Source organism: Haliaeetus albicilla, chromosome 16 (assembly GCF_947461875.1).
Source record: "Haliaeetus albicilla chromosome 16, bHalAlb1.1, whole genome shotgun sequence".
NCBI lineage: Eukaryota > Metazoa > Chordata > Aves > Accipitriformes > Accipitridae > Haliaeetus > Haliaeetus albicilla.
Window position 1 is genome coordinate 18,978,879 of NC_091498.1, and position 25,359 is coordinate 19,004,237.

At 39.6% G+C, this 25,359-nt stretch overlaps 1 protein-coding gene across 4 annotated transcripts in view; it reads right to left on the reverse strand.

Annotated features, from left to right (window-relative positions):
* Window positions 1-25,359, reverse strand: part of INSC (INSC spindle orientation adaptor protein) — a 150,301-nt gene that overhangs the window by 111,515 nt on the left and 13,427 nt on the right. The window contains exon 1 of one of the 4 annotated variants that reach the window (XM_069803761.1): window positions 2,712-2,812. The exons of the other annotated variants lie outside the window; for them this stretch is intronic. Within the exon in view, the coding sequence (XP_069659862.1) occupies window positions 2,712-2,748 (37 nt within the window). The 5' untranslated portion in view covers window positions 2,749-2,812. Of the gene's footprint in view, window positions 1-2,711; window positions 2,813-25,359 lie in introns of those variants that run through there. 4 annotated transcript variants of the gene reach the window in all.

Genomic DNA, 25,359 nt, shown 5'->3' on the forward strand with positions numbered 1-25,359 from the left:
TTAACTCATTCACTGCACGTGTGTCCAGCCTTGTAAAAGCTTAAATCAAAGAGCAAATCCATAAACTTTCACCACCCCATTTCTAAACCCTAACTTGGTAATTTCAACACTAAAGACATCTTAAAATAAGGTCAATCAAGAGCACAATTTCTCTTTCTGAAAGATGGAAATCCATGCATCTAGACTTTGATTATTAATAATCATCAGAATTAGAAGAGCATGTTACGTGTAAGTAATATGGTTAACCTGAGAATAAGAAGTCACTAGCTAAAAGTCATTTCAGACTAAATATCACTTGATTAATATGAACAGTTCCTGTCTGTAGTAAAGTACAATCTCTGTTCTGCCAAACAGTGCCTGTCCTTATGTTGCAATTCTGGGAGTCTGGGAATCATTAATTATTATTCTCCTGGTACACAGAATAACTGTTAATGGAATGCCACAAATCAAGTTAAGAGCAAAATTCTGACAGCATTTATGTGATAGGTCAGAATGTAAATACATACACTCTGTCCTTCAGCAACACATTTGGTCCATCAGAAGTTTTTCCACACTAACCATTTAAGGACTCAGGATCCCATTGTCATTTTGCATTATAACAGGTTTATATAGATATGAATTAATTACAATAGTAAAAGCCAACTCAGAATTAAGCTGGGTGTCCCAAATCTAAGCAGCCATAAAGCCAGGAGCAAGAAATAATGAAGAGTCCTTCAAATGAAGCATTAAAATGGGTTGTATTAGCATGTGATCATATACACAGATGTATGTACCACACTCCCAGAATGCAAAATTAAAACTAGAAAAGGGGAGATGGGAACAGGTGCTACCTGCAGCATTCATTCATGACAGCTGCTCTTACAGAACCAATAATCAAAGGGGAAACACTGCTGAGTAGTTTATGCCTTACACTTCAAGTACAATCTGAAGCATAAATACATTTTCGCTCACACAGGGTTTTATTTTTAATGCATACTTCTTCCCATCTTTTCTCTCTATTTTCTGCAGAGATGATCTCATTTTAAACAAGTCTTTATCTTTGACAATACTCCTTTTTATATATCATAGAATGGTTTGAGTTGGAAGGGACCTTAAAGATCATCTACAGTTCCAACCCCCCTGGGGTTGGGTAGGGATACTTTTCACTAGATCAGGTTGCTCAAAGCCTCATCCAACCTGGCCTTGAATATATACATATAAAAATATATATATTGCATAATAGAGTATATATTTGACATTCATTTAAATATACTATATTATTATATCCAACTACATTATTTTAATATTTTTTCTAAAATATTTTATATTTTGTTATTTTAAAATTATTTTACATTCTTTCTATTATGTTAGTATTTTTATATATTATAATATATACGTGTATATAAAAAGGGGGTATGGTGTGTGTATATATATATCTCTATCTAGTGTAGCTATTCATGCAAACTGAAGCCTGTGCTACTTCTTGTGTTCTGCGTTTTTCTCATCTTAGCCTTACTGTACACAGCTATACCTTAGAAAGTACCTTAGAAATACACGGGGCGGTGGGGGTGGGGCAGAAGAGGAGAAACAGATGAAGATCTATCTCAGTTCAGATAGATCATCCTGAAAATTACAGACAAGGGACATTACTTTGTAGATGTTAAGATAGCACAAGTAGTGCAACATTGTCAACTGCAAATACCAGGGTGGGGGGCTGTGAGGGGGAAATCTGAAGCCAGTCCCATGCATTTGCATACAGAGTTTGATTCCTTCATACACCTTCTGGTTTTAGAGTCTTCAGCATACCCTCCTTGAGCATATACAATTTTTTCTTCATGATAACCACAACACAAAAGTCTGCTTTTCACAAAAATCTGCTTTTAAAGCAAGAGATGTTGGATTGCTCATTCCATTTCTTTATTTTAACAAGCAGATCATACGGAAACACACTAACTAGAATATCTGCAATGCAACCAGAAGATCTGATTGCACTGCGAGGGGACACATAGACCCATGTTACCTAGGTAATCCAGCTTTCTCCACGACACAGATTAGGAATGGAAGAGATCTGTCATTGCATGCACTACAGTTAGTCCTTTTGCCAAGGCATGAGTTTTCTTACGATGTATCTTTAGCAAATTTTCCCATTTAGATATAAAATCTCTAGAAAGATGGAGTTTACATCATCATGGACTACATTATAAAAATATTCAATATAAGAAGATAGAGAAGGGTATAACGGATTTTAAGGTTTCCTTTCCACCACCACCCCCCTTAAAATTATTTTCGGCAAAAAGCCACTGGGCTAATCACTTAGTTGGCATCCTTTTTTAAAATCTTATCAGTGAAAGTCTTTAAAATCTCCCCTTCTGGAAGATGCACACCTATTTATATAGATGGCAGTGTTATGGGAGCAAACTGATTAGCGGTCACATTTCTAGCAATTAGCATTTTAGAGGCAGTTTTGCTGGAAAAGAATTTGCTTTTGAGGTTCAGGAACTGAATAATAGGTGGCAAGTTGGTGCACTCCAGAGCTATATTTTATCTTTTATGTGATGCAGAACAATCACCATATAAAAATGTTTATTGGTTCTCAGAGCTGTATTAATGCTACCTTAAAATGCCGAGAGGTACAACTCCTCTGTATTTACACTTCCCTTGCTTTCTGACAGACTGCATAGTGCTTTCCTCCTCCCTTCTTAAAATAAACCAAACGGCCAATTTGACATTACGTGCACCAACAAAAGCCTCAATTCGAACACTCACCATAGGGGCATCCCTGCTGCTGGTCACGGCCTCTTGGTTTCAAAAGTATTTCTGAGGAAAGAAACAGATAAAGAGGCTTTAACCACCTGGTTTGCGGACCACCTCTCTTCACTGTGGATCGCCCTGAGCCATGGCAGCGCCTGCATCGATGGCCCCTACGTGTACGAGGCCTTTCTCTTTGGAGACACCCAGCTGCGATCAGACCAAAGAACAACTCCCACTCCTTTTTTGGTTTTGGTTTTTTTTTTTTCCTTTTTCTCCCCCCACTGCTTCCCACCTCAATATAAAGCGGCAATCGGGAACATACCAGCTGTAAATTCAGTACCTCACAGGCATGGCTCCGAGCCGCCCCCCCCAGGCTGTGAGGGGAGCCCACTGGTTGGAACCAGTTCTAGCCGGCCCTGAGGTAAGCAAAAGCCCAGCAGCAGGACCCAGCCCAAACCACACGGCCAGGGCAGCGGCTTCAGGGCTGAGCTGAGGAGGGGTCTGCGGCCACCATGAGGGGAACTGCGAGGGGCCTGCGGCCACCAGGAGGGGAACCGTGAGGAAACGATTGCCAGCACCACCTCAGCCCCCCAGGTGTCCCTGAAAATAAGGGCAGCGGAGGCCGGGTTGGGGGCTCCCCCACACTTCCCCCAACATCTGTATTAGAGGTCAGAGGTTTGCGTTGATTGGCAAGAAATCAATTCAAGTGAAATTCCCCTGCTGTGGTCCGATTTACCCTCAACACCACAGCCACATGCAAACAACATCCAGTCTGAAGGATTTCATCTTGTCTCCTCAACAGGAGGTGGCATCTTGTGTCTTCCCAGTCTCCGTGTGGAGAACAGAAATAAAAGGGCTGTTATTTCAACTCACCTTTGTGTGGGGCACAACAAAAAATAGATGGAGGAGATTTTTGCACCTTACCTTGTACAAGCCTGTACCATGCTGCTCAGAAGAAATGCCTACAGAATATCATGGTTTTGTTATTTGTTAACACGAGGCTTCTGAGTGCAATGAAATTACAGCTAAGACTCATTATTTTCCCTACAAACATCAAAAAAAATCCAAAAGGAGCTTAAAATGAGGAGATAAAAGAAAACCATCTTATCCAGGCAGGTAAGAGAGAAACAGAAATTAAGTGATTTACCCAAAGTTAAACATGAGGCAAGTACAAATTGAAACCAAATATTCCAATGGTCAATACTGTAAATAAGTACATAGACAAGACAATAACATCATATTTAACAACTTCAACGAAAGAAAAAGAATAAGGACCCACACAAGTAGCTCGCTGCAAGGAAAGATGACAATAATATCTTTGCACATCTCTGTGTACAACCCATTTTCTGTAATGAAAAGATTTCATCTTACTTAATATCCATTCCAGTTCATCAGACAGGCAGTCTGAAAGGCATCTTTACTTACATTGATATTCCTTTAAACAACAAAAAAATCTGACATTTTAACAGAGATGAGCAAAACAATATTATTAATTCAGGTCACAGCCTACACTAGCCAAGTTTCTATCGGAGTATCACAAGGCATTACATGGTAAACAGTGGTGGTATTTTCACGATATTTGCCAGCAGCCATTAAGTTTTTCATTTTCCAGAGTTAATATCCAATCGCTCTTCTTTGTCATAACTCTGAAAATCTTAAAACCAGCTTTAGACCACTACAGATAAACACACATTTACCTAAAAGTTAACACAAACACAAAAGGACAAGAATAGCTCTCTCTAGTCATTGAACCACCTCTCTGTTTGAATTACTGATAAACTGGCTACTTCTATCACTAAAATTTATAACTTTTTTTCCCTTTCCTCTACATATTGGGAAAAGAAAGAAACGGACATCAGAAAGCTATAGAAAAGTTAAAATGGAAGAAAGTAAATGGGAGATGTTAAAGTTATTGCCTGCTAATAAGGTGTCTCAAGAGAATACAAGAACAGGAAATCCAATTTAGTGACAAGCATGCAAGATGAGCCAACAGAAACCAAGGAACATGTAAAGCAACTATGGTTAAGCTATGTACTTTCAAGGATCCCAGCTCTCTGAACAGTGATTCTCCTTCACTAGGCAATATTCATGCTAATTACAGTCTCTACCTTTAAGCATGTCTTTTCTAGATAGAGACAATTGCAGTAGACAAACACAAACTTCTTCCTACAAGCTGAACAACAACAAAAAAACCCCACAAAATCAGAGTATACTTGTGAAATTACTAATACACACACACACAAAAAAAGAACATTTGAGCCTACAGCAATATTTGAGTGTTGTTTCTACTTCTTGCTTTTTTCCTTTAATAACTCCAGTTAACACTTGCAGACAGCCTGTCAGCAGAACTATGTTGCCTAGTCATTAGAATTCTTCATAAAGGTCAAGTAATAAAGCAGCAGTGGGCTTTTTCTCTTTTTAAGGAGAAAATACTGCATTTATATTTTTGAACCACTGCCAAAGAATATCCAATCATCAGACATTTTCTTCTCCCTCTGTCCTTTGCACAAAACAACATGAAGGAGCCAAAAAGCTGTAATAATAATGCAGAAAGGGAATCCCCAGCAGGACTTGAGGCAGAACCGCCCTGTAAGATCACTCCCATACTCAGTGTCTCAGGGGCAGGTGGCCCATGACCAGAGCACATCCAGAAATCCCTAGCAAAAAAGGCTCAGGGGCACTCTGCAGCCTGTACACATTAGATTAGATTTACACCAGAGATCAAGTTGTGTCTGGGGAACAGCAGGGAGCAAGAAGTGCAAAGCCTACTAGTCAACATGCTGCACTCAGTCTTTGTGTGAAGAACACTCCTGAGCCTCTGGCTGCAGAGCTCTGGAAGGACAAGCAAAAACAGTTCAAATGGTATTATCTGATGCAATGGCACAGTTTTCATGGGGTTTTGTGGTTTGGGATTTTGGTTTGGTTGGGATTTTTGTTTGGTTGTTTACTTCACATCTGACATCCCTCTCTGTGCGCCCCCCCCCCCCCCAATTCATAGGCTGAAGTTCTAGTATGGAAGGGCCAAGAAGGAAAGCAACAAAACAATAGGAAGAGACTCAAGGAGAGAAGCATTGTTTGTTAGCAAGTAAAGTTTGGATGTTGATGGATGTACATATGAAGAACTGCTACACCTGAGATCTTATAACATTACTGATCCTGACAGAACAAAACCGGATGCCCTTCTCCAGAAACGTGTCCATCAGTGAAAAGTTTGCATGACTTAGGATTCAGTGCAAATGGGAAAGACAGACCCTCAGGGTTTGCCACTTACACTCAGTACAAGGACAAAAACATTAGTGTAGAGCAAAGAGGGCTTTGTGCGAGGCCTTTTGGTTTTTGTCTTTTGTTTAAAGTTCAGCTATGCTGTAGAGTCAACACAACATCCTCCATCAGCTTATAGCAATATTGAGTAATATACATCATAACTCTGTATTACACATTACCATTCCTACAAATATTGTAGCTCAGTAGACACCTGTGTAGTTTGATTTAAAAAGTGACTATCTACATGTCACAGTACTTTTACTTAGTAAAGCTCCAAATTTGGAAGGTATACAAGTTATAGCCTCTTATCTTCTTTTTCATTGGTAACTCCCAGATACATAGCAAGTTACTGGAGTCCAGCAACTTCACAGCTATCAAGTGAGCTACAGTAACTGACTGTGCTCCTCAACTGATATTTGGTAACCTATTACACAAAAGGAACTGACAGGCGAGTTTTGAGTATGCAATAAACTACTTCCTAGTCTGTTCCTGGACGGCTGTATTATTTTTCTCATGATTTTCTAAAAAGTGATATCAAAAGCAGAGAAAAATTATCTTTTAAACAGTACAAGTCTCATTGCAGAAGAGGGCTAATGTTTTGATAAATATTTCTCATTATTATCATGAGGTCTAATAGTTTGTGATGGCACAAGTAGAGACACATACACCAGAATTAGTTGGAAGTAAAGGTCGCAGAGCCAAGCTTTTCCTATTAGCAGCCAAATTCAATTAATTCCTAATCATTAGGCTTAGGAGTGCTCAGATTCCAGACTTTATTTTTCCTCCCCATAGAAAAACATAACTGTGACTTTGGGGGTTTTTTTATCCACAATTTTGGCTTGAGCCTTGCAGTTATTTATGACTATGCCACAGAACTTGCTCATTAATACTTCGCTGAAAGTCAGACAGACAGATACACATTAGATTCGCATTTGGAAAGCGGTCTGTTCACTCCCTTCCAATGCAAGCCTGTACACTACTAACCCTCCAGGCACATGAAATTGGTAAGACCAAGGAAATCCTTAAGCGTGAAAGTTCTCCCTGAACTTCCATTCCCAGAAATCTAGTGTTGATGATTTCAGGTGCAAATGCACCAAAACTTAGCAGAGGTCACAGAGCTGATCCACTGCCCCAAAAACTTCAGTCTTCGGGCTTGTTTCTGTTATTACCTGTGATACGTGGGCTGTAGAACAGACCATCTCCCATTTGCAAGAGTAGCCAAGTAAACTCCAAATCTCTCCTAAGAGCTCATTTTGCTATTAAAATACCAGCATTTTCCCATCTATCATCTCTAGAGAGAATTTAATGTTTAAGAGTTTCATACATCTCCATTTTCCATGATCAGCCTCAGAAAACTCTGCTCATCTCTAAACACCCATCATCTCCCAATATTGCTAATGCAACCAAAGCCAATAATCAGCCTCAGCAAGAGAACAGACAGGTACCTAACCCCTCGTGGGGAAAGAGTATATATTCCACCTGTAAATATAGCTTCCATTATTTTCAGGGTACGTAAGCTTAGAGATGTTATCAACAATCCAACATTTACATCAACTGGATCCGAAGAACTGCCTGTGCCAATCACACTTATGTTATACGAGTAAATACTTGAGGGCCAGGCATATCAAATAACTTGCTAGGTATTGCCAATACCCATCTACTGAAGTGCCAGTACCTTGGCATCCAAGAGGAGGAAGAATCTGCCATCTGAGCAGTCAGGGAGACAGTCTGCCCCACCAGCAGTAGAGACTGCACGTAAGTTCTTCTTTAAATACGTGTTATCTGGACAAGACTCAGCCCTGAGGTTTCAGGGGAACAGCCCATGACCTGTGAGTCAGTGCTCAGGTGAAAGAGTAGGATTCCTGAAGCCACATACTATCTGTATTCATTACCACAACTTGAATGTCACATAGGTAACTTGAAGCTTGTGTACACGGGCCAGCTTTTGTAGCTACTGTCGATACAGACCTCAGTGAAAAACTGTCCCCAAAAGCAGAATCAATACTTGTACAGAACTCCCCAAAACTGAAAAGTTTTTATTTCTTTAAAGATGTAGAGCTATGACCAGCAACATATACATGCAAGTTAAAAAGTGACATCCTTAAATTGGAGGAAAAAATTTAAATTACTGCAGTGGTAAATGTAAATCAGTTCTGAGACCCAGCCACCTAATTGTCCATTAAGATATCAAAAAACAGATTCTTCTTTTAATTTAATAGTCTTCTAAAAGAGAACCCAAGAAAATGCTAAGCATTACTCATGGTGGAACTACAGGACAGAGCTTTTGACTCATGACTCATCCAATAAAAGTGAAAGCAGTTCATAAGCAGATTCTGAAAAGTTTCAAAGCAGAAGATGAATTTACCTTTAAAAAAAAATTTTCAGTAAAAAAGGGCGGGGGGAATCAGTTACAGGAAACATAGGGCAGTGGTTACAGCTAGGGAATGAAAATAAGGAAATCATCCTGCTTTCTACAACAAGGTTTGTCACCAACTTCCTCCCAGCTACACAGCAAGTTATTTAACCTCTCCATATTCTGAAGTAATGGTGTATCAAATTCTTCTGCTCTTTTCAGTGCAGTGACAGATTACATTTGCAATAGTGTTGGAGGCAGGGGCTTTTTTGTTTGTTTACAGCCCTTGAACCTCAAGTTGATTATTTCAAAATATCTACCCAAATCTAATTCCAAGAATTGAAGAGTTCATAAATGCGAGAGTGGAATGCCTAGTGCACAAAAAAAAAAGTTTAAAAAATATGAAATTGTTGACCAATGGCAGGAGATGACTAAGAGGGGAATTCGGCAGGGAATAAACATGGAAAAATAGGTCAGGAACCTTAACATCCTACGACACCTAAAAGATTAGAAGAATGAAACAGAGCAAAGTCAAAACTCAGAAGTGAAATTCTTTTTTTGTAAAACACGTGCCACTTGTTCCCACAAAGTCACTGTGACTCAAAATCAGAAGCCAAACTTTCAATGACATCCTAAGAGGAGGATGCAATACAGGTAGCAACTGTCTTGAGGTGCAAGACTCGATTTACAGATAATTTTAATTAATTGTAACTTTGATAGTTTGCATTACCCATAAGAGTGTTCCTTTTTGAAGTTTACTGAGGTCCCTTCAACCTCAACCATTCTGTGACTGTGTGATACCAGCTTCTAACTGAAGACCAACCTATTCCAGGATAACAGGGACCTGAATGGAAGAACTAGATGGGCCAGGAGTAGTCAATGAGAAGGACAGATGCATTAAAGCACCTAACAGCCCTCCCACTGACTTCAGTGGTGAAATATGCCAAAAACATATTGTACATTTAGGAGTTAAGATTGACTGGGACCTTTCTAAAATTACATATACAAAATAGCAACTTCTGCAAATAATTATCAGGTCATATACCCATAAAAGTCAAGAAAAGATATTTTATTACCTGCTCATCTTACTTATTTACGGAATAGAGCCAATATCAGTCAGCACAAGTAGCTGCTTGCAAGCAAGAAGGCTTCAATCAGTAAGGAAGGGAGGTAATTAAAATGAGGGAAATCCAAAACACAGTTATACCTACCAATCATGTCACCTAAATTGTACTATTTTATTCATTAAAAATAAAGCTTTGAAACAAAGATGCCATATTTTATGCAAGTTCTTGATTACCTTTCTGCCAAGGGAGCGTGTAATTTACAAGAAAGAGGACTTAAAGCTTTAAGTGCCTCTGACTTAATTCAGCTTGCTGTATTGATGGTCCCATTTAGATTATTCCATTTTAGGCCCTTCTAACGCATTAAAGGCATGACTTACTCACATCCATTTGGCTAATGATCCCCTACTGCTCTAAAGTAAATGACAGCTATTTACAGTAAATTATTCAATTAGATAGAGGGAAGTGCAGTATTCATTTTATATTGTTTGACACGGCAAAACAGAAGTGTGCAAGAAGGCAGGTGGGGCATTTTAATCTTTCAGAATCAATTGCTTAATCCACAGCAAGAGAATAAATACACTCCACAATACTTGTCAGCATCAGATTTTTATTGTAAACATTCTAAGAGAGACTGAAGTGTTGCAACTCCAGATAATATAATTCTGCCCACTTCAGAAGTAAGTCATCATACAACGCAAGGAATGCTAGTAACCAGCGTCTTATAGAACTGCTTTATTTTAAGCACAATTTCAAGTAACACAAAGTGACTTTTTTTTTTGAAAACACATGCTAGCAGAGGACCAAGCTTCCATTTAAAAAAAAAAACACCACAACCCAAAAAGCACTAGGCATAAGCAATTCTGAATCCCATTTATTTGTAATGGGATTTATACTACTAAGTGCCTACCTCACTTTCAGAAACAGGACTGAGTCTCCCAAGACATTTGGATAGTGGGGTATTTTTAATTCATGAAATCCCAGGAAAGGGCAGCTCAGCTGCCCTCACAAATTAAGAGGGGGATTTGGAAAAATAATCAAATAAAGGACAAGCTAGAGAAATGCAGGTTGGGGCTAAAACATAGCCTAGAAGAAGAATGATCACACTGCAATAACTCAAAAATAGTCTTAGATTTGAAGATCTTTTCACACATTTTTCTGTTGTTTTCCAGGTGCTGAAGAGTGTGCTTACATGCATGAGCACACACACACACACACACGTTACAATCCCCACTGTATACATGCTAGTGTGGCCACCACACCTGGAAAAAGGTTGAAGCCATGACTTTGATGTCCCCTGTCAAACCCCTGCCTCATAAAAGAGAAAATAAAGGGGAAGTTCTCCTTATTATGGGTACAAACACAAAGTCCAAGGTGCAGGTGAGGCTACTATGCATCCTGAGCCTGCCCGTGACCATGCTTTGCACAGTTCTCAGGCCTCCTAGCATTTAATACAGAGAGGAAGAAAGAAGAGGCAATTTGTCTGAGCCCTCCTGGCTAGCCCTGATTTTGAAGAGTTTCTCTCTTCCACAAGCCCAGAGCACCTCAGAACAAGTGCTGAGCACCCCAAAGAGAAGAACACTTTCCTCTGGCTAACCTGCCAACACATTTAATTTTCTACAGGCAGAGGGCCAAGTTCAGCAAGCACAGCTCCCACTAAGTTTAATGGGAGTTGCACTTGCCAATGCCAGCAAGTGAAGTCTGCCGGGGGACTGCAAGCAACACACTACAGAAAATACAACTGTAGCTAGCATCCCTATTCAAAGGATACATTTGAATGGACTACTCTTTTTTTTCTTACTATTCCATATTCTTCTAAAGCTGCTGACACAATGAAAACCCTTCCTACTCTTAGTATGTATTCACTCACTTGCATGAGCAAGGATTCCAGACTGGCTGTTTGTAATGACTATTTTAGTCAGACCAGCTTACTGCAACTAGACTATTATGAATTTAACTGTCCTTTGGTGCCTATATACCCAAAAGTGCTGGCCAGGTTGTTCAGAAGACCTCCTACACACCTGGCTCCTGAATTCCTAAGGAAGGGCTGCATTTCAATGGCTCCAGAGGCTATTTTCTGCAATTTGATACTTACTGCTTATTTTGCTAGCTACTTTTCCCCTCTTATGAAAGATTTGTCTTGTTTTAATTTCTAGCTCTACCAGAACCAAATATATTAAGGTAATTCTAGTCCAGATTCTTAGTGGCTTTAAGCTATGGATGCTATGCCAATTTTTACTAGGCAGAGATTACTCCATTATTACTTACAGAAACTCAAAAATCCCCTCCCTTTGAAATACCTTTTGGAGGCTATAGTAATACATGTAATAGTAATAACAATTCTAGACCTTAGCAAGCAACACTCCGGTCTTTCAGTCTCCAGTGGTTATCTCTGCTTGGCCTATACATCTTCATACAATGTCTTCCTTGTCTGCCCTTCTGCTCTCAGACTAAACATACTTATATCTGCTGACATTCCCTCCAGTGCGCAAGGAAGCGGCTCAGACTTACATTCTTTAAACATGCAATGATCCTCTGAAACATTCCACAGTTAATTTCCACTGAAAAATTACCTGCCTGAAAGGCACCGAGTTAAAACAGATGGCAAGCCAAATCCTTCATCTAGTAAGAAGTTAAGATTAGTGAAAACACTTAGAATGGCACTTGAAATCACCCAGGAAGCCCAAACTATAAAAAAAAAGGACAGATAAAAAAAACCTAGGGATAATGTGAATTTGGATCCACATTTTTAATAACTTAATTCACTAAAATAGAATTCTTTACACCAAATAATTAAAATCTATATTTTTCTAGTTCTGAAATCCCCCAGACAGCCAAACAGGAAAGTTCAGAGCAACCAAGACATTCAAGGTACCTTGCCAGTAAAGCTGCTACACATCAGAGCCACACTGAGCAGTATTAAAAATGAAATATTGAGTGTACAAAATAGTATACATATTTCTGAACAGTTGTTCAGAATAGGCTGCTTGGAGTGGCAAAAGTTAGAAGACACTGAAGTGGAGGATGCAGGAGGAGTCAATATTGCACTTCAGTTTTTCCCTAAGCTCTTCACAGGTAAGTTCTTCCTTCCCCAGGGTCAGGCTGTGATGGATGCATTAGCTGCCCACGCAGCTGTTGGGAGCATACCTCAGTGGGCCACTCACACCGGCAATGAGAGCACGGCCAAGTTGGCCTAAGAACGTGGCTAATACTGTTGCCAAGAAAATATAAGAGCAACTATTGGAAGGAATGACTTGGCCTAGGGTAAGTCACTTGACATCATCTCCTTTCAGATAGAACAGACAGGAATGTCAACTTGCAGCTCCCGTGTCCTCATCTCCACTTACTGCCAACCCCTGTTGTCCCAAGCAAGAGCCCTGTCCCTGTTGTGCACAAATTTCTCCAAAACAAGGACACTAACTGCTCCCAATGGACTTGATTTACAAGAATTATTTACAAAGCACCCGAACATCCCTTGCCAAGAGGCAGACCACAGTAAAATTTTACCAAAACACAGTACAATTTCCCTCCACCTTATGCAGGTGCACCGCATCTTCATTCACATTAAAATTAAAACACAGTACGAGTCAGGCACACACATCAGCTAGAAAATGGCACAATGATTACTTAGCCCAACCCTGCTCACATAACATCAAGCTTGCTTATTTTTTTGAGGCTTTTTTTTCCTCAAAACCCTTGACATTGTTCTCTAGCTATGTTAATACTTCGGTAAATAAAAGACCAGGCAACATTTCCACGTGAGATATTGAGTACACCACCCTATAATAGCCCCTCTCCCTGATATCATAATTCATACATGTTTAGATTAAAAAAAAAAAAAAAGGTATACACAGAGTATTTTTAACAGAACCGAGCACAAGGTAGAAAGATTCCCTGAGGCTTTCCAGGTCTCCCACAATGTCAGCAGCTGTTTAATACATCTCTGTAGAAGTGGAAGCCCAGCCTTTTTTTTTTTTTTTTTTTACATTTTCTCTCAGCAGCCAGAGGTCACCTTCTTCTCACAAGTCCTATGAATGCTCTCTTAAGTCATATATTTCAGAGCTAGAAGTGGGAGGAGAGAAATAAGAGCACTCAAACACACAAAGGATATAAGAAAACAGATACAGAAGAAAAATCTGCTCTATGGAGGCACTTGCATTGAAAAGGACTACGCCCTTGTCTGAAAAATAAGCAAAGAAGATGCACCATGAAAAAGTCTCATTGCATCCTGTGCTTCTAGCTTAGCACATCAGTCTGTGTTGGAGACAGTAAGTCCCTGGCATGGGGCAATGCTTCAGCAACAATGAGAGCACATTTCAGGCACAGTACTGTGTTATATTTTACTCATGCATCCTTCAACCAGACAATCCATGTTGGCTACATTTTTCTTTTGTAAATCAACATAATTAGGCTCTTTTAAAATTCCTCTTACTTTTCCTTCATTTAATGATTTTTCCAGAAGTGCTTAGAATTGAGGACATTGAGAACTAAATTACAAGATCTGGCATACGAAGACTCAAATTCCTATAAATAGATGAATATCCCATTTTCTGGAATTCTAATCAGCTTCTGCTTTTTATTTCATCCGTATTAGATGGCAATCTCCAGAGCATTTTTATGACTGCTGAATATTCATTCCTGCTTTTTCCTTTAAAGGAAGCCTATTGATTGACTGATGTGTTAACTCACATAAAAGTGCAGGTCCCAGGAGAAAAAAAATAAAGTGGATATAAAAGTACCAAAGTTTATACCTTATAAAGTAGAAGGATAACAGAATTTCAACGGCAAGTCTCTTTCTACTTGAGAGGCAAGTGTAAAGCTCTGCACCTTACTGACTATACATTGGTGTCCAACAGTGCTGCACAGCATGGCCACAGTCTAACACTTCTAGAGAAATCCGGCTCCAACTTTTTATCTACCTCATGTTCAAGGATGATCTACATTTTCTCAGGATGAGAGCCAATACCCTGTTTATATTAAATTGCTACTCTAACTCAGGGCTAGCAAGAAGGGCCCTTTGCTGGTTAGCATGGGCACTTGGAGAAGGCAGGGAGGATGGAGCTTTGCGTGTCACAACACTCTCCAGTCTTCTCATTTTTCTCTCCCACTCTGCTGCCAGCAATTGCTCCTCTGATTTCTTCCCAGCTGTCAAATTCCCTCACCAGTGCTGTAATGGGACCAGCAGGAGCAGTATCCCGCTTGTGTCTGCCCAGGTACCTCAGCGGCCGTGTCAGGGAGCTGAGCAGCACCAAGTCACAGCTGAAGGCAGCACTGGGAGCCCTGTCCCATGCACAGTTGTCAAAGCACACACTCACCTTTTCAGTTAGGAGTCCATGAAAATAGGAAATCAAACCAGACTTTCTTTTGTTCACATAGCTGTGTTCCTGCGAGCACCTTATATAAAAAGCAAGAGAGGAAAAGCTGCTACACAATACACACCTAAAGTAACCTTACTTCAGCTGCGCTTTGGCAAAAAGCCTAGGCAGCAACAAGACTTTTCCCTTTAGCTAGCAAACAGATCCCATTTCCCTTTTTTCCAGGGCCCACATCCGTATATTCAACTATAGCTTTGGTATCAGCATTTATAGCTTTCATATGGTTACCATTTCTAAAGGAAACCACTTCCTCAGTATAGACACAGTTAGTATATTTTCTTACTTTCATGCTATTCTGGATTTGGCAGAATACTTGTAGCATGTGGGAAAAAGGGAAGGAGGGACCGCAAGGGATAGAAATCAGACCTCGAAAAATCAAAGGTGTTTCTTAAGACACAATAGATCAAATGCACAAAAAAAATCACTACAAAATAATGTTTCAAGCTCACTTTCTGCCTTTGTTTTCTCAGTACAGCTATTGCAACCATTCAGATCTTTTCTGGTGGGATTTCATGTAAGCGTGTAAGTGTTGTGTGTAGAGGGACTAAAGCAGCCAGATCATCATCTTCACTGCTATTATTTGCCTAGGTGTACCTAGCTCTGCTTTCCTGGGGAGCACAGTGCCCTGGAGATAACAGTGAATTTGCTCACCTGCACTGTCTGGAGTATGACACAACCATCAAAGCATCTGCAGAAAACGCCAAGTGGAATCTCTAGCACATCTACACCTTGATGTAGTATATCATGGTGGCCAGCTAACAGAAGCAGCAAAGGAAACCAAAGTCTCCAGCACAGGTTGGGTATTCTTCTACTTTATTTTCTTTCTGTTCTAAACAGCTTAGAAATAAGCCAACACTAAAGCAAACAGACAAGGAGTAAATTTGTCATTTCAATATTAAGTTTTGAAACAGCAGTTCCAGAATCCAACATACATGAACTCTTCAGGCTCTGAGACAAAGACTAGCGCTAAATACCATGGCTTTTAAAGAAAATATAACCCCCATCCTCAGTTTGCCCTGGTATTAGTAGCTACAGTCTCCCAGGAGCAGGCTTTTGCCTACCCTAACAGTTTACAGGTCAATGCATTAAACTGATACTGATAAAGACACAAGTCCAAGAAACTCAAGATCACACGTTTCAGTCTGCCACTGCTGTTTGCAGGGATTGACGTCAACCATTGCAGCTGCTTGCTCCATCACAAGATATCAGAATGATTTTTTTGACACATAATAAATGCTGCCTTCAGAAAACAACCAGCCACCCATCCTGAAACATCTCACCTGACCTGTAACAAACAAGAGTCAGAAAAAATAAAATACCAAAAGGTCAGTCCACTATTGGTACGATCGATGCATTCAAGCTCCCTTGCATTTGGGCTGAAAAGACATGTTTAAATCCTATATACAGTGTATGCTTGACAGTATAGTTCCTTTATATGAAGAAAGCTGACATTTGCAAATTACTCAGATCCTGATCTTTGAGAACAAGTCAACCTAGTTTCAATTCTTCCTGTGCTTGACTCTTTGAACAGGTTTGCTTTCCCAACCGCAGCTCCTGGGAAAGTATATAACCCAGCCAGCCCTCAAAGACTGTTCCCTACAGTATTTTCTAATGGTTTCTTTCTGATAACAGCAAAGATCTTACGTATATATTTTCTGCCTGTTTAATCTGCTGGTGGTACTCCAGCTGTCTTCTGAAGACAGCTAACTATCAACAGGCCATTTGATGCCAGTGAACAATTTTTCAAATATATTTTTTTTTCCTCCAAATGAAAGTAGATCTCATGAAGCAGATCTTCAAGAACAAAATCTCTCAAGGAATCAGATCAGATTCAAGGGATCAGATTTTCAAATAAAGAAAACATAACAAAAAGAATCAGATATCTTTTGTAAGTTTGATGAACACTCATTTTCTGGGTCAAATATACAGATTCCAGGATAACCCAAAGCACACATCTGACATATGAATTGGAAAATTAATTTTCTGAAGCAAAATATAGTGTTGTAATATAGATTGGTTAGGAATATAACCTATGGTGAATCAACGCCTTCTGTTTTACTGGAGGACAGCATGGATTCCAACAAGAGTTGGTAATCATGGAGCAGTGCCAGGTTACACCAGCTGATATTACAGCTCACTCCCCTTGCCATGGAGAGCTGGTATGTTATGGTCCAGGTTTATTAATGTGCATTTCCAGCTATTGTACATTCTCTGAAATTTTTATACTCTGTCCTGAAGTAGTCAATGAACTAGAATTCAGCATATGCAATGCAACAAGCCATCCCTGGGTAAACGCAGCATCTCTGGGTACCACTTCCCCACACAGAAAACTCAGCTGTAAATGCTACACTTCCTTTCCCCCATACATTGGTCTTACCTTGCAGTATAGGGCCAGTAAGTGGAAATGAAAAGCTGCTTTTCTGTAGGATCAGAGCACAGGCTGAAACTATGATTCAGAAAGTCCTCTTCAGGATATATAGTTTAAATTTTGTAAATACTAAGAATTTATCAGCAGTGAGCTAGTTAAAAAAAAAAATCATTTGTGTTGTCACTATTAACTAGTGTATATGAAGAATAATTTTTAAATCAAAATAACTTGAAGAGATATCACATAAAGCAGAAAAATATTTAGCGGCTCTTCTGAAAGTTTTGCAACTTTATCCACTATTTTTAGGAACTATTTACTGTGAGCTGTGTGTTACAATGAACTGCGGTCACACAAAACACCCAACTAATGAATCAATTGACATTTCATGATTAATAAAACACCATATTAATTACTACCAGAATTAAAATAGTCTGACTTAAAGAAAATGAGATATCATTATCACTATGAATGAAGGCAACATTCATTTCCAGTCAAAGACTGAGATTTTGGTTCTGGTGTTCACCTCATCTTGTAACAGTTACAAGCATGTATAAGCCTATGAAATTTAAAAGTAGTCAGACGACCCAAAAGGTACCTTTCCCTTTAAAAGCACAAACTGTTCCTTTGGATTATATGACACAAAAATGCTCACATTAAGGCTTAAAGGTAGTTTTCAAAACTATAAATCAAGAACAACGAAGAAGCCAGCATACTAATGCAATATAGATGTAAAGTTCAATTTGTTTTTCACAGCATAGTAGCACAGCTTAGTACTTAAACGTGGCATTTACTTTTCCGTCTTTTAATCCACCCTAATAAACAAGCAGGCATTTATCCTACAAGCCACATTTTCAAGCTATCTATAGGACTGTTGAGTGCATTTCTGCCCACTGCAGGCTTGCAGAGTGGAGAGCAGGAGAGTAGTAAATGCTTTAGCCCTGCATGGGCACATTGCATCTCTATCCTAACTACATAGAGCACATACTTCTCTATCCTCCTAAAAAAAAAAAACCCAAAACAAAAACAAAGAAACAAAAAAAACCCACAAAACCTACATACTGCCCAGGCGATTGCTACATCTTCCACGTGCTCCTTCTTCAGTAACCTAAACAAAGACAAACTAGCAAAACTAAGGCCAAAGAATTGCTCCAAGAGACATTTACCATAATTGAATTAATAGGCTTACCAGGAATGGGATGAATGGTGCACAGCTCTACTTATTTTACTGCTCTTGTTAACACTAGCCTGCCTACCAGTTTGGATACCACTGGAATATCAGATACTATTAAACCAAAGCCTTGGCCAGCAGTTGACATAATGCTGAAAGTAGACTCAATTCCTTCTACTTCCACTGGAGCAAGGAACGAAAACTGAGATCATGTTTTGTTACCAAAATGGAATTTTTAGAAGAGAAATGAAGGGGCCAATTCAGCCCTTTTGAAAAATCTATGCAACCTCAAAATAATAGTCAGGTCTGTGATGGGATTGAGGCAACTAGTATCATATTTTGGGGGCCAACTTATTGGGTATGCTTTTGGAGTTACAAGTTTACATCCATCTGGCTAGAGGAACAGCAGTCATTTCCAAGAGTTCAGCATTTAAATGTTAAAAAGGTTTGGGTTTTGGGGTTTTTTTTTTGTTTGGTTTTTTTTTGGGGGGGGGGGGGGGGTGTTTTTTTTTTTAAATAAAATTCCTTCTGAAATCATATCCTCCTTGTTTTTTTCCTTGGCCCAATTTTCAGTACTGGAAACTCCTACAGTCCAAGTATCTCGGACAGACTCATTAGCTGGGAAGACAGAGTACCTAACGCTGGAACAAGACTCCTTCCTCTGCCTGAATAGTTTCCCTCTGCACTGAAAAACTGCTGCATTCTCCCTCCTTTCAGGCCAAAGGATGCCCTCAATCAATGTGTAAAAATCTGGTTTAGAAGAACAACAGGAAACCTGCTAGCTATGACGGTGCAGACTGGGCAAGTACCGTCCAGCTCCTGCTGCCCGAGTCGTGACAGCTCTCCCAGCCTTGGTTCGGCTTTCTTCTCATCAGCCAAAAGGAACATATGTTGTTCTATGCTGAAAAGTCATTTGATGGTTCTTAGCATTTAATTCGGCTAGTTTATGCTAACAACTAACACCTTTTGAAAAATTCATTGCATACAGTATTTGCCATCCAGCCTCCCAATTCCTTCTTCAATAATCTATAAAAACAGCACGAAGAAACTTTACAAAAGAGAAGGGTACCGCCACCAAAGAGACACGGAGGGGCGTATAACGCAATCATGAAACATAAGCAGAATCAAGCTCAATAGCACTCATTTTCTAGTATAACTAATACATCATTTATGACCATTTGCTGTTAGCTGTGAGTTCTTACCTGAGCACATTTTGTTTCAGAAGAAAAGCATAAGCTCAGCTGTTACCTTCATGCTAAGTGCAAATACAACTCTCAAACTCGCCTCTTTTTTGCAGGCTGGAATACAAATAATTCCTTCTCTGCAATGACTTATTTGACAAAATTGCAATTCTCTCTATGGACAGCCTCAAAGCTCTGGAAGAGGAGTGTTTTCTGTTGGTTTAAATTTTGTGGGGTTTGGGAGGGGTTTTTTGTTTGTTTGTTATCCCTAAGCTCTTTAAACTTGTTTGCATATCTAATAGCAAGAGAATGTAGAATCTTAAATATTATAAAAAACGGTAAACTCTTTCAAGCACAGAAACAAGAACAACCAAAAGGGAAATAGCATACCTATGATACATAATTTAAGGAAAAGCTGCAAGTCTAAAAAAATTCTTGCTTTAACTTACACTGCTTAATGTGCAAAGATATCCAGGGTTTCAGTCCTGCCAGGATCCCAATCCAGCAAAGTACTTAAAGATGTTCATAGGAACCAAAATGAAAAGCCTCACATGTTTAAAACCTGACACCCGCTTAAGTGCTTTGCTACATTAGGGCCAGCAACCTCAGCACTTCTCAGCTAAGCTGCTTGTGAATCTTCACTGAAATTAGTTGCATTGTCCTTCAGCGCTTGCCTTTAACCTCTCCAAACACCCCATGGTTTGGAGCATGGGCCACCTGAGGCTTGCCTCACCACAGCTGCTGTTTCTCCATTAAAATGCATGGAGTAAAAGTGGTTTCTAAGCCTTTGACATAGCTCTTGAAGAAATTAAAGAGAAACCTCATACAGAAACTTCCAGTAAGAACAATGCTGAAAAGAACATGCCCCCCATGCAGTCGCTTAGACTCAAAACATTTTTTTTAATGCCTCGTAGGGAATGGCTGCACAGCACACCTACCTTAAGGGCTCTTTGGAAGCAGCTGCCCCTGGTAGTTCATTTGGAAGCAACGCACTCTTCTGAACAGACATGGCTTTCTGGTTAGAGCACCAGTCTGATTCTGTCCCTGGTTCTCATGCAGCCCAGTGAGTCACTTACACCCTGATTCAGCAAAATGCATGTCTAGCCGGGAAGATATAGAGCATATGCTTAAGGCCAATTTATTGCATTAAGATTTGAGCATGTTCTTTATCAAACAAAGCAAGTTTCTGCTTTGTTGGACTAAAGGCTTATTTTATATTCTACCAAAAAAAATTTAAACAGCAGAGGGCTATTCTTCCCTTTCACCTGCCTTTCTCTCCTGCCTATTTAGTTGATCAGCTCTACCGAAATGAAACTTCCTTGTGTTGCCCCTTCATATTTAGCACAGTGGAATGGTTTTCAATACAGGTTTCTCAGCGCTGTTATGTGGTCCACCTTCATGGTGAGTGTATGCATTAGGATCTTTAGTAGTGCTTATTTATGAAGTAAGTCCTTAAAGACATTAGGGCTTGAGGGTTTATTTGGGGGAGGGGGGGGAAGATGTTTATATGAAGAAGTCAAGAACAAAACTACAACACCTGAAAGTTTTGGGTTCCCCTCAAGCTCCAAGAAGGAAATAACTGCAGTGTATTATCTAGGAAGGAGCTGCGGCAGAGCAGATGCAGAAGTCTGCTTCCCCTGAGTTGCCTCAACACAGTTATGCTTTTGACATGGTGTCACTTGGACACAAGCTGGTGGTCCAGCCCTCCAATCACTCTAGATTAGAAATAATCACATTCCTCCCATCACTTCTTGCTTTATACTATTCCTTCATCTTCCAGTAGCCTCAAGAAATCTAGGTCCTGGTTACCAGATTTGACAGGTATACAGGACACACTCAGAAACCTGTATTTTCTGGACTGGATGGAAACTCATCAAGTTCAAAATTTTAATAGGTCTGAGAAAAAATTTCAGTCTATGTTATCCTCCATTGTGTGAACATAACTCTCAGCTAAAGACCATTAGGGTAAATTGAATAACTCCAAGATGTGAAAATTTGGCCAACACCTGGGGGTTTTTTTAGACAAATTAAATATACATAGATTGTAGTTGGCAATCTATTTCAAATGATAAAATATGAGACACAGCAATATGCTGTACAGACTTCCACAGCTTTTGTACTAGAAACACAATGCGTAGCAACCAAGGCTTTAGATGTGTATTGCAATGAAGAAATAGTACCAAAGACACATAGTTGTAGGCAAGTGATGGTTTTGCAAACGACAACATAGATTCATGCAGAAAAAAACAGCACATGAGTGGAGAGGATCTTGTGAATAAGAAGTTGAACATGGGACAATGATATCACAACTCACAAACTTAGATACAAATTATTTCATCGTTTAGAAAAAAAGAAAAACAAGGGATGGCAAATTGAGGCTGCTTTTAGTTATATGCAAGTTTGTCTCATTCTTTACCAATATCCTGACAAGTCTCTGCACATGCTGTCCTTTACAGTAACAAGGGACAATGCAAGGGCTACACATCTGTCGGGAGGAGAATGTTTTAACACATGAACGAGGTGTCAGCACACTGTGGGTATGATGCAGCGTGGGTGGCTGACAAGCATCTGCCTTTTCATCATTCAGCCTCTGATCCCCTGAAATATTATCCTCTACAGAAATTATTTGCACAAATGGGTGTTTTGAATGTCAAATGTAGAAAGCCAGGGTACTAGGGAAAAAACCAACATATGGAAGCATATAAGATTGTCTCCCTCTCTTTAAATAAAAAAAAAGAAAAAATAAAATAAACCAGGTTAGCATAAGCCTTGCCTGCATACACGAGTATGTCTCTGACATCGGCTCACTGAGACACACCACCAAAAAGTCCCAGGTTCTAGTAGCAACCCACCACACCTACTCATCTTTACCTTGTAACAAAAATCCAAAACCCACACTGGACTAAGTTCCCCATGTATAAAGCAGGAGTTCATTGTGCACAGAACTTTTGAAGAATCCTTCTGTTAATCTGGGATCCCCCAACACACAATAAGCCTATTAATACACAAAACATCCCAATATTTTTGGTTACGTGCCATGGATCAGTAATACTGGAAATCCAAGTGTAGCTCTATCATACATACAGTAACTCCAGCACTTTGAAAGCAAAGCATATTTACTGCAGAGATACAGTCACAGTACTTAAAATGCAGTAGTCCAATACTTCCTGGGTCCTCCAAACTTACTGCAAGTGCACATAACAGCATGAGTATATGTATTTGGCCAAGAAATCCCAGACTGGCATATATTAATCTCATTTAACTACCCAACAAGAAATGTCTTCTTTCATATATCACTAGAAAGCACAGATCCTTCAAACGAGGGACAGCATTTCCACTGTAGCAACCAGCACTGCAGTGCTCAAAGAGAACTTCATCCCACGCTCACATCCCAAAGGAGCGATAAGGGCTCTCCAGAATAAATACAATGGTCCACTATTGTGAACCTTATTTATCAAGTGAACCTACTGACTTCTTGTCAGTACAAGCACTTCTTTTCATCACCAGAGGTTTGTCAGACCAGAGAATATTATTTTGATACCGCAACACTAAAAACACCATACCTTGCATTTGATCTAATTATGCTATTGCCTACAATTTCTAGTGGCACTTCAAAATCTGGACTTTACTCTTCTGCAATAGCACTATAACAAACTACAGCTACATACAGTGAGGCCTAACAGTTTTTATAGCAGTATCTTAAGCTTTCTTTTAGCAATACCCTTTTTTTCCATGTCATAAACAAGGACTGCAGTATACCAATATTGATCAGCACTGAATTATGACAGATTCCTGTCAACAGAGCTGACTTGCATTGAAGTCTGGCCAACTGCTCAGCATTCAAGCAATTTCACTGAAATCCTTTTCTAAGATGCATCGCTTTTGTTACTTTGGACAAACCATAAACATCTCAAAAGTTGTCTCGCTGTTTGCTTATATTTTAATGTATTAGTATGGTGGTTTTGATCCATTTGCACAGTATTTGAGGGCAATGTTACAAAATCATGCTCACAGTCCGAGGAGGGACTGCATGCAGCTACCATTGAATCAGAGCCACGATGAGAGCCATGTCTAGCTTCCTTTTGTTTCAAAGGGGTATGAGAATGGGCAAAGCTACTTCTTTGGCTAGATAAAGGTAACTCCCCCTCTTGCTTAGCAGGCTTCAAAAACAGTGAGCAGGAGGCAGAGGGAGGCTTTGTTCATTCCATGCACACTGTGTACTTGTACAGAAAGGCAATAACTGACTTTATTAGTAACACCTGGGAGGTTTCTAGCCTCCCTGGTACCACACTCCTCTTCTCAGACAAGAAAGCTTACTGTAAAACTGATACACCAGACACTTTTATGCTAAGTTTATCAAGCATAAAGCCTTTCAGATGGCTCTAAGAGAGCTTTTAAGAATCCAAGAGATTAAAGAGATTACAGACATCTACAGAACTGAATCTTCTTTCACTCATTGTTAACAGATTTCTACTACGTAACCTTTTCATCATTTTATCAATAATTTATCTATTAACTCGCCATCCAGTGAATTTTATAAACATATTAAGAAACCTCTCCAAGTTTAACCACTTCTCATCTAAACATATATATCATTAACTGTATAAATGAATTTGCAGAGCGATTCATCTGAATCTCCCCACTTTTCAAGGAATACTAAAGCCATCATAAAATACAAGTTCTAAATTGTGTCCTGTTTTTCTCTCATTAATATTAGACAGACACACAGAGTACTAACACACTATTAAAACTGCCACCGAGACAAAACAAAAAGTCAGCTCTTAAAAGTCCTACATAGGTGGCTGCCTTATTTGATTTATTGTAGCAGAAGCCACATAAAACACCGTGTGTGGTCTTTGGGAAAGGAGGTCTTTGGTAGTGGTGTTGCTGCAGGAAGGGGTTGCAGCCTCCCCTCCACCAGGCGAGACACAAGCATGAGCAAAGCCACAGACTAGACCAGGACAAACATAAATAGATGATGAAAACATCACAGACATGGGAAAGACCCAAGACAGGCATGTCCTGAACTCCAAAGAACTTTGAGGAAGAGACAAGACTTCCTATATTAGATGGGCTGCCAAACAGCGGTCACAGCCAGGCTTCAGGATTTTATTTCGCTGCTGCTTTTAGTCTCTTCTTCCCCAAATCATCACTATATTGTTCAACGATAAACACAGCTGATTCCACCCTTTATGCAGAATGAAGCAAGTGTTTACCAGCTGTCCCAAAGCCATGAAAGGCTCTATCATGAAAGAACAAAAAGAGAAGCTGAAGTCTTTGGCCATCCCAGTACATCAAGCTATCAAAGTGTTTGAACATGGTTGTTATTATTACATCTCTGTTAACGTTAAAAAAATTAAACCAAACAGTGATCTTGTACTATATTTGTATAATAACCTATTAATCAACATCCCTGTGCAAATTTTGTCTCTTACTAAAAAAAAAAATTAGCTTAAGAGATTAGCTCTACAAGAGCAGAAAGTTGTCAAATTAGAGGCTGTACCGTAGATCTCCCCAACAGCTTTTGGCAAAAGAGAGATTGACATAACTTTTCAACATCCCTAGGTAATTCACTGGCAAAAGGCAGGAGAATTTATATGCCTCTTGTGTAAGGTTATGTTAAAATTGCATCTATTTTTGCAGCAGATCTTACGCATCCAAATCCATCTGTAAATATCCTTCCTCTTCCACAACACTGAAGCCACCAGGAACCCAGCACATCAGAGATCAGACAATGACGAAACCCCTGTCTTCCCACTTGCAGTGTGTCATATGCAGATTGTGTATCGCCTGAAAAAATAAATAGCAAACCCCTGACAAAAAGGCAAGATCAGGATTAATTCTTGCTTTGCTTTT